The sequence below is a fragment of the Bufo gargarizans genome, unplaced genomic scaffold (genome assembly GCF_014858855.1).
Source record: "Bufo gargarizans isolate SCDJY-AF-19 unplaced genomic scaffold, ASM1485885v1 original_scaffold_847_pilon, whole genome shotgun sequence".
NCBI classification, from domain to species: Eukaryota; Metazoa; Chordata; class Amphibia; order Anura; family Bufonidae; genus Bufo; species Bufo gargarizans.
The window spans coordinates 195,480-206,354 of NW_025334726.1; the positions used below are offsets into that span (position 1 = coordinate 195,480).

The 10,875-nt window shown below is 47.7% G+C and overlaps 1 protein-coding gene across 1 annotated transcript; it reads left to right on the forward strand.

Annotated features, from left to right (window-relative positions):
- The first annotated feature begins 350 nt into the window (after positions 1-350).
- On the forward strand, positions 351-3,735 carry LOC122924145 (protein FAM186A-like). The gene is made up of 3 exons (XM_044275082.1): positions 351-533; positions 1,147-2,974; positions 3,611-3,735. The coding sequence occupies exons 1-2, from the start codon at positions 351-353 to the stop codon at positions 2,806-2,808; spliced, it is 1,845 nt and encodes a 614-aa protein (XP_044131017.1). The 3' UTR covers positions 2,809-2,974; positions 3,611-3,735.
- Positions 3,736-10,875: the final 7,140 nt, after the last annotated feature.

A 10,875-nucleotide genomic window follows, 5' to 3' on the forward strand; every position in this document is an offset into this window, starting at 1 on the left:
TGATGCTGATCTTCCTCCTGATGTTGTTCTTACTTCTGATGCTGTTCTTCCTGATGTTTTCCCCCCTGGTGTGTGTCTTCCTGATGCTGTTCTTCTTCCTCATGTGGTTTTTGCTTCTCAAGCTGTTCTTCCTGATGCTTTTTCTCCTGGTGCATGTCCTCCTGATATTTGTCCCCCTGATGTGTGTCTTCCTGATTCTGTTCTTCTTCCTGATGTGGTTTTTGCTTCTCAAGCTGTTCTTCCTGATGCTTTTTCTCCTGGTGCATGTCCTCCTGATATTTGTCCCCCTGATGTGTGTCTTCCTGATTCTGTTCTTCCTGATGTTTTCCCCCCTGGTGTGTGTCTTCCTGATGCTGTTCTTCTTCCTGATGTGGTTTTTGCTTCTCAAGCTGTTCTTCCTGATGCTTTTTCTCCTGGTGCGTGTCCTTCTGATACTGATCTTCCTCCTGATGCTGTTCTTCTTCCTGATGCTGATCTTCCTCCTGATGTTGTTCTTACTTCTGATGCTGTTCTTCCTAATGTTTTCCCCCCTGGTGTGTGTCTTCCTGATGCTGTTCTTCTTCCTGATGTGGTTTTTGCTTCTCAAGCTGTTCTTCCTGATATTTCCCCCCCCTGGTGTGTGTCTTCCTGATACTGTTCTTTCTCCTGATGTTATTCTTACTTCTGATGCTGTTCTCTTCTCCTCTGCTTCTCTTGATCTGTAAACCTTTTTGTTGGGAGCTTCCATTGTTTTATTACTACAGATTAGACACGTAATAGAGACATGCATGAAGAGAAGAGTTTTATAGTTTAGTAATACTAGCAGAACTTGTCGTACCTGGAGGTAATTAGTGTTAATAGGTGAGACACCCATAGATGCATATATCAGGCAGCGTGGAGATAATGTATGTGAGAGGGCGGAGCCTGCTGCCTGACAAGGAGGACAGGCTATACATAACTATAGATTAGTAGCCCTCAGAGCCCCGCCCACTGCTACAGGAGCGACCGGTCCAACCAACTCCTCCGCAATACCTGACAGTCGTCCTGCTGAGGCAGCCGGCCTGACGTGCTCCATCCTGCCAGAGACACACTCCATCCAGAAGAGACAGCCTGCCACAGATAGTACATCCAGAAGAGACAGCCTGCCACAGATAGTACATCCAGAAGGGACAGCCTGCCACAGATACTCCATCCAGAAGGGACAGCCTGCCACAGACACTACATCCAGAAGGGACAGCCTGCCACAGACACTCCATCCAGAAGAGACAGCCTGCCACAGACACTACATCCAGAAGAGACAGCCTGCCACAGATAGTACATCCAGAAGGGACAGCCTGCCACAGATACTCCATCCAGAAGGGACAGCCTGCCACAGATACTCCATCCAGAAGGGACAGCCTGCCACAAACACTACATCCAGAAGAGACAGCCTGCCACAGATACTACATCCAGAAGAGACAGCCTGCCACAGATACTACATCCAGAAGAGACAGCCTGCCACAGACACTCCATCCAGAAGAGACAGCCTGCCACAAACACTACATCCAGAAGAGACAGCCTGCCACAGACACTCCATCCAGAAGAGACAGCCTGCCACAGATACTACATCCAGAAGGGACAGCCTGCCACAGACACTACATCCAGAAGAGACAGCCTGCCACAGACACTCCATCCAGAAGAGACAGCCTGCCACAGACACTCCATCCAGAAGAGACAGCCTGCCACAGACACTCCATTCAGAAGAGACAGCCTGCCACAGACACTCCATCCAGAAGAGACAGCCTGCCACAGACACTCCATCCAGAAGAGACAGCCTGCCACAGACACTCCATCCAGAAGAGACAGCCTGCCACAGACACTCTATCCAGAAGAGACAGCCTGCCACAAACACTACATCCAGAAGAGACAGCCTGCCACAGACACTCATCCAGAAGAGACAGCCTGCCACAGACACTCTATCCAGAAGAGAAAGCCTGCCACAAACACTACATCCAGAAGAGACAGCCTGCCACAGATACTACATCCAGAAGAGACAGCCTGCCACAGATAGTACATCCAGAAGGGACAGCCTGCCACAAACACTACATCCAGAAGAGACAGCCTGCCACAGACACTCATCCAGAAGAGACAGCCTGCCACAGACACTCTATCCAGAAGAGACAGCCTGCCACAGACACTACATCCAGAAGAGACAGCCTGCCACAGACACTACATCCAGAAGAGACAGCCTGCCACAGACACTACATCCAGAAGAGACAGCCTGCCACAGACACTACATCCAGAAGAGACAGCCTGCCACAGATAGTACATCCAGAAGAGACAGCCTGCCACAGATACTCCATCCAGAAGAGACAGCCTGCCACAGACACTACATCCAGAAGAGACAGCCTGCCACAGACACTACATCCAGAAGAGACAGCCTGCCACAGACACTCCATCCAAAAGAGACAGCCTGCCACAGACACTCCATCCAAAAGAGAGAGCCTGCCACAGACACTCCATCCAAAAGAGAGAGCCTGCCACAGACATTCCATCCAAAAGAGACACACTCCATCCAGAAGAGACAGCCTGCCACAGACACTCCATCCAAAAGAGAGTCTGCAACAGATACTCCATCCAGAAGAGACAGCCTGCCATAGACACGCCATCCAGAAGAGACAGCCTGTCACAGACACTCCATCCAAAAGAGAGTCTGCAACAGATACTCCATCCAGAAGAGACAGCCTGCCACAGACACTCCATCCAGAAGAGACAGCCTGCCACAGACACTCCATCCAGAAGAGACAGCCTGCCATAGACACTCCATCCAGAAGAGACAGCCTGCCATAAACACGCCATCCAGAAGAGACAGCTTGCCATAGACACACTATCCAGAAGAGACAGCCTGCCACAGACACTCTATCCAAAAGAAAGAGTCTGCCACAGACACTCCATCCTGAAGAAACATTCCATCCAAATGAAAGAGCCCACCAAAGACACTTCATTCTATACATAGGTAAGCGCCTGCCAGAGTCCCCCTCCATCCTATACAGAGATTTCGCCAGAGTCCCCCTCCATCCTATACAGAGATTTCGCCAGAGTCCTCCATCCTGAGAATGGCAATTTGTGAATAGTCAATACTACACAGTGTCTTAAAGAGACACCTCCCATGACCTCTGTGCATCTTCAGAAGATTCAGTTCATCTTATAGATCCAGAAGACTCCATCTTTCACATGTGCTACATCCTGAGGAGATACAATCCAGCAGCAACCAGTCAGACAGGCTCTCTATCCTATAGAGACATCCTACCAAACACACACTCCATTCAATAGACACATTCCATTCTGAGGTGACATCCTTTAAGCATCAGATACAGCCGGTGAGGGATGAGTCATGTAGAGACTTCTGCATCTAATCATATAGGGACTTCAGCACCATCTATCCAACTGTGTAATTGTAGCTTCAGCACATCAGATGTACCTCATCTAATAGAGACATGCAGTGATGGAGCCTGAACTGGCTCCATGAGAGAGAGCCTGTGGAATGAGGGGCAGGAATGAATAGAGCCTTCCAGTACCTTCTTTGTTGACATATGTCCTCTTACTTGAGGGGAGTATAGATGTATTAACTCTGTGTAAACTTGGACTCCAGATCATATCTGTCTCTGTGAGACATCCAAGGAGTGCTGTTTTCATCATTGGATGTGGATCAGTCTAGCCAGGTCAAGCAATTGAGAGAGGCTCTTCCGAGAGGTGCGACGAGGGCCCAGAAGTGTAAGGTAAGTAGAGCCTCAGAAGTTGGTTTTATGTGTAGATGGATTGGCATATATCGTGATGACTGTATAAATGTATAGTTATTTAGGTTTATGTCATAGTGACCGTCTTCGGGGGCCTCTGGAGTCCAGCATGTTCCTGGTTCCTGTGATTGCCATTCTGAAGGCCATCAGCTTCATGATTCCAGATTTATTTTATGCTGGATGAGAACAGCTGTGCTATCACCAACAGAGGCCACAAACTGTATCTCCAGGACCTAGTGTCTTCTTGGTGTCTTAAGGTGGATTTAGACGAACCAATAATTGTCCAGATTATCAGGAACGACCATTCCTGCGATTCCGACAATCTGTCCATCTAAATGTGCTGCCAAACACCCAATGAAAAAGCAAAACGCTCCTTCAGAAAGTGATTCTGTTGGTCATGCAGGCGCATCAATTATCGTTTCTGGGCAGAAGATCATGTGGTCTAGATCTGCTGCCCAGAAGCAATGATTCTGTAAGGTGACCCTGATCCTCATACCGTGAAGGAGATCACTGTATAGAAACGCTTCCTTCCTGACAATCGTCCGCTCCATCAGCCCATCTAAACCCGCCTTTAGGCTACATGGACACGACCGTATGTGTCTTGCGGTCCGCAAATTGCGGATCTGCGAAAAAAAAAGTTCCATATGGCATCCATTTTTTTTGAGGATCCATTGTAATAATGCCTATCCTTGTCCGCAAACTAGAAAAAAATAGGACATGCACTATTTTTTTTGCTGTGCAACGGAACAGATATACTGATGCGGACATTGAAATGAATGGGTCCACAAAAAAAACGGAACGGACACGGAAACAGACAACGGTTGTGTGCATGAGGCCTTACATCGAGAGGCCACGGTCAGTAGGAATCTGTTGGTTGGTGTGTGCTGGATGAAGGTTGTGGGAGGTGAACGATGAAAAGGTAGAATTGGTGACTTTGTGCCTGTGGCTCGTTAAGGAGACTTATGAGTGTTGTCCAGGTCTGAGACAAACACAGGTCAGTAAATAGTTGGAGGTTTGACATGAATGTAGGATGGTTGTGGGCTGTGAATGTGGAGGATAAACTAGAAATGAATCAGAAGATTTACCTTAGATTACGTCATCACACGTATGACGTCACCACGCACGGGATTTTGACCTAGATCTCCAATCAAGATGGAGGCTGGCGGTCCGTTGCGAGCAAATGGAGGAGGTAAGTATGAGTTTTTTTGTTTTTTACACTATTTCAGGTTAAATCGAATCATGAGGAAATTCGGATTTGAGGCAAATCGAATTTATCCTGAAATTCGGATCAAATTCCACTTCATAGGATTGAATTTGCTCATCTCTAAATAGGACCATTAGTGATAAGATGAATGTGGTTGGTCTATACTCTATGAAGGTGGAGGACAGACTACCCACACCAACTGATTACTCTATTATGCCTTCATGCAATACAGTACCGTAGTTGGTGTGATGAGACGTGGGTGGTTGGTCAGTGTTGTATGGAGGTGAAGGACAGATGGACTATCAGTAGTTGGACATAGGACACAGTGATACGTTGGTTATTGGTACTCTGCCTTGTATGAAGGAGGAGATCTTGTGAATTCTCAGTAGTTGGATGTATGATGGTAATTAGCTGGTGGAGGGTGGCCTTTGTTTTATGAAGGTGGAGGACAGGTGGATTATTAGTAATTGAGGATATGGCAGTAATACGATGGTGGTGGGTGGTCTATGTTGTATCAAGGTGGAGGATACATGGATTAATGAGTAGTATTTTATGTATGAAGGTGATGGAAAAGTGAATTATCAGTGATAAGATGGTGGAGTGTGTTCTGTGTTGTAAGAAGGTGGATCACAGGTTAATTATCAGTGGTTTCGGTTATGATAATAAAATGGTGGTGGGTGGTCTGTGTTGTATGAAGGTGGAACTCTGGTGGATTCTGAGTAGTTGGAGGGATGACATGGTGATAAGATGGTTGTGGGTGGCCTACATCATAAGAAGGTGGAGGACAGGTGAATTATGAGTAGTTGGAGGCATGATATGGTGACAAGATGATCATGGGTGGTCTATGTTGTATGAAGGTGGAGGACAGGTGGATTATCAGTTATTGGGGTTATGACATGATGATCAAATTGTGGTAGGTCATCTGTGTTGTATTACGGTGGGGCGGGGTGTATTATAAGTAGTTAGAGTTATGAAATGGTGATACGGTGACAGTAGAAACAAGGGAGTTTAACAGCAGATAAAGACCACATCTCGTCTGTCTAGGTGGTCTTTATCTGCCGTGGTCTATGTGGTATGAGGGTGAAGCATAGGTGGATTATCAGTTGGGGTTATGGCATGGCGATATGGATGTGGTGGGTGGTCTGTATTGTATGACATTTTGATAAGATGGTGCTGGGGTTTATGTTGTATGAAGGTGGACAGGTTGATGCTGGGTAGTTGGAGGTGTGACATAGTGATAAGATGGTGGTGGAGCTGTTGACCTCCTAGCAGGGTCCCCTCATGGTGGAGTTTGAGCAGTGTTTCGAACCAGAAGACACAGATGGGAATGCAGAGATTTTCATGCACATGAATAAAACATCACAACTTCTGGATCATCCTATAAAAAGGTTAATGATGGGTTTCAGCGCAGTTTATGGAGCTGATTCACGGCTGTGACTGAATGTTCGCCACCCGGAGCTCTACACAACATGTACCGTGACCTGTGTTATGTCTCAGCCAGGAGCGGAAGCCATAATTATCAGAGCGTTATATGGGGGGGAACTGAACGGCCTATAACCCTGAGGCCACCATCTAATCAATAACACAACGTTCAGAAATGTAAAGAAAACTGGTGGGATCTCTGAAGAGAGGTGGTGCCCACTATCCACCATCAGTTCCCATGGGCAGCCAAAAGAATGATCTGGAACGCAGCTTTGGATGTCACTGGAGGAGAGAACATGAAATAACTCTACAAAATGGTGACCGTTCTGCAGAGTTTCCCAGCCTTGTGGGTGATGAGGTGGGGTGCACCGCTGGCCGTGTCACAGCACTGGGGTGTATACAATCATCCGAAACACAAGCCATATCTGGGTGGCATGCGTTTTTACCCCCTCAAACAGTGTGAGAACAGCTCCAGGGATCTCCAGATCCACACGATTCTCTGGGGTTGAGGCCTCGTTTCTGAGTCCTTGCAGGACTTTGATCTTGTGATTTGAGCTCTGATGTGGTCCTGGTTCTGATCCGCTGTGTCAGATCTGGGTTCGTTCTCTTCTCCTGAAAGGTCTTGCTAATTATGTGGCAGGCATGTTTACCTCCATTGATGAGCAGATACTCATCTGCAGAACGTTGCTCCTCCCTGACATTCTGCAGGGCATCTCAGCGCCAGCCACATCTTGCACATCTGTTGCACTCCTCTGTGCATTCTGGGAAATGAACTTCATGAAATGTTTTCAGAGGGCTGAATAGTGGAACCCAGGAATAGCAGCCGGTCCCGGGTCACCTCCTGTGTGTCCTGGGTGGAGAGGACACCTGGAGCAGCACAAGCACCCAGTGGAGGTCACGCTCTGTGCCGCTGTAAACCCTCTGCACAATGCCTGTTGTTCCAGGGAGCGGGCGGCGCAGGCCTAGAACAACACACTATTCTGCGCCACACAAACAGCTCTGCATCACAGGGAAAAGTAAATGCCCCCCTCCCGGAGTCAGACACCAAAATATTAACCCTGAAGAGGAAACTGCTGCAGGGAGGGAAGATCTCAGGTGAAACGACCGCATCACATGGGACACGTAACACCCTCCAGCCATAAGAACAGCCTGACCACCGCCAGACCATCCACAACTCTGTGACACACCGACCACCCCCGATCATATGATCATAACCCTGTGACACACCGACCACCCCCGATCATATGATCATAACCCTGTGACACACGACCACCCCAATCACATGTTCATAACCCGATGACACACAGACCACTCCGATCACATGATCATAACCCTGTGACACACCGACCACCCCGATCACATGATCATAACCCTGTGACACACAGACAACCCCGATCACATGATCATAACCCGGTGACACACTGACCACCCCGATCACATGATCATAACCCGGTGACACACTGACCACCCCGATCACATGATCATAACCCTGTGATACACTGACCACCCCGATCACATGATCATAACCCTGTAACACAGACCACCCCGATCACATGATCATAACCCTGTGACACACAGACCACCCCGATAACATGATCATAACCCTGTAACACAGACCACCCGATCACATGATCATAACCCGGTGACACACAGACCACCCCGATCACATGATCATAACCCTGTGACACACCGACCACATGATCATAACCCTGTGACACACCGACCACCCCGATCACATGATCATAACCCTGTGAAACACAGACCACCCCGATCACATGATCATAACCCGGTGACACACAGACCACTCCGATCACATGATCATAACCCTGTGACACACAGACCACCCCGATCACATGATCATAACCCTGTGACACACCGACCACCCCGATCCCATGATCATAACCCGGTGACACAACAACCACCCCGATCACATGATCATAACCCTGTAACACAGACCACCCCGATCACATGATCATAACCCTGTGACACACAGACCACCCCGATAACATGATCATAACCCTGTAACACAGACCACCCCGATCACATGATCATAACCCGGTGACACACAGACCACCCCGATCACATGATCATAACCCTGTGACACACCGACCACATGATCATAACCCTGTGACACACCGACCACCCCGATCACATGATCATAACCCTGTGATACACAGACCACTCCGATCACATGATCATAACCCGGTGACACACAGACCACTCCGATCACATGATCATAACCCTGTGACACACAGACCACCCCGATCACATGATCATAACCCTGTGACACACCGACCACCCCGAACACATGATCATAACCCTGTGACACACCGACCACCCCGATCCCATGATCATAACCCGGTGACACACCGACCACCCCGATCCCATGATCATAACCCGGTGACACAACGACCACCCCAATCACATGATAGGATTAAATACACAGCTCAGCAGACAGTATCACACAGGATGGGATTAGATACACAGCTCAGCAGACAGTATCACACAGGATGGGATTAGATACACAGCTCAGCAGGCAGTATCACACAGGATAGGATTAGATACACAGCTCAGCAGACTGTATCACACAGGATAGGATTAGATACACAGCTCAGCAGGCAGTATCACACAGGATAGGATTAGATACACGGCTCAGCAGACAGTATCACACAGGATAGGATTAGATACACAGCTCAGCAGACTGTATCACACAGGATAGGATTAGATACACAGCGCAGCAGACAGTATCACACAGGATGGGATTAGATACACAGCTCAGCAGGCAGTATCACACAGGACAGGATTAGATACACAGCTCAGCAGACTGCATCACACAGGATAGGATTAGATACACAGCTCAGCAGGCAGTATCACACAGGATAGGATTAGATACACGGCTCAGCAGACAGTATCACACAGGATAGGATTAGATACACAGCTCAGCAGACAGTATCACACAGGAGAGGATTAGATACACAGCTCAGCAGACAGTATCACACAGGATGGGATTAGATACACAGCTCAGCAGGCAGTATCACACAGGATAGGATTAGATACACAGCTCAGCAGACAGTATCACACAGGATAGGATTAGATACACAGCTCAGCAGGCAGTATCACACAGGATAGGATTAGATACACAGCTCAGCAGACTGTATCACACAGGATATGATTAGATACACAGCTCAGCAGGCAGTATCACACAGGATAGGATTAGATACACGGCTCAGCAGACAGTATCACACAGGATAGGATTAGATACACAGCTCAGCAGACAGTATCACACAGGAGAGGATTAGATACACAGCTCAGCAGACAGTATCACACAGGAGAGGATTAGATACACAGCTCAGCAGACAGTATCACACAGGATAGGATTAGATACACAGCTCAGCAGACAGTATCACACAGGAGAGGATTAGATACACAGCTCAGCAGACAGTATCACACAGGATAGGATTAGATACACAGCTCAGCAGACAGTATCACACAGGATAGGATTAGATACACGGCTCAGCAGACAGTATCACACAGGATAGGATTAGATACACAGCTCAGCAGACAGTATCACACAGGATAGGATTAGATACACAGCTCAGCAGACAGTATCACACAGTATAGGATTAGATACACAGCTCGGCAGGCAGTATCACACAGGATAGGATTAGATACACAGCTCAGCAGACAGTATCACACAGGATAGGATTAGATACACAGCTCAGCAGACAGTATCACACAGTATAGGATTAGATACACAGCTCAGAAGACAGTATCACACAGGATAGGATTAGATACACAGCTCAGCAGGCAGTATCACACCCGGTAGGATTAGATACACAGCTCAGCAGACAGTATCACACCCGGTAGGATTAGATACACAGCTCAGCAGCCAGTATCACACAGGATAGGATTAGATACACAGCTCAGCAGACAGTATCACACAGGATAGGATTAGATACACAGCTCAGCAGGCAGTATCACACCCGGTAGGATTAGATACACAGCTCAGCAGACAGTATCACACAGGATAGGATTAGATACACAGCTCAGCAGACAGTATCACACCCGGTAGGATTAGACTACACAGCTCAGCAGACAGTATCACACAGGATAGGATTAGATACACAGCTCAGCAGACAGTATCACACAGGATAGGATTAGATACACGGCTCAGCAGGCTGTATCACACAGGATAGGATTAGATACACAGCTCAGCAGACAGTATCACACAGGAGAGGATTAGATACACAGCTCAGCAGACAGTATCACACATGATAGGATTAGATACACAGCTCAGCAGGCAGTATCACACAGGATAGGATTAGATACACAGCTCAGCAGACAGTATCACACATGATAGGATTAGATACACGGCTCAGCAGACAGTATCACACAGGATAGGATTAGATACACAGCTCAGGAGACAGTATCACACAGGATAGGATTAGATACACAGCTCAGCAGACAGTATCACACAGGAGAGGATTAGATACA

Coding starts and splice junctions, on each gene's coding strand:
- LOC122924145 (XM_044275082.1), top strand. CDS start 351: ATGCTGTTCTTCTTCCTGATGTGGTTTTTGCTTCTCAAGCTGTTCTTC. Junction 534..1,146: donor TCCTAATGTTTTCCCCCCTG/GTGTGTGTCTTC, acceptor TACATCCAGAAG/GGACAGCCTGCCACAGATAC.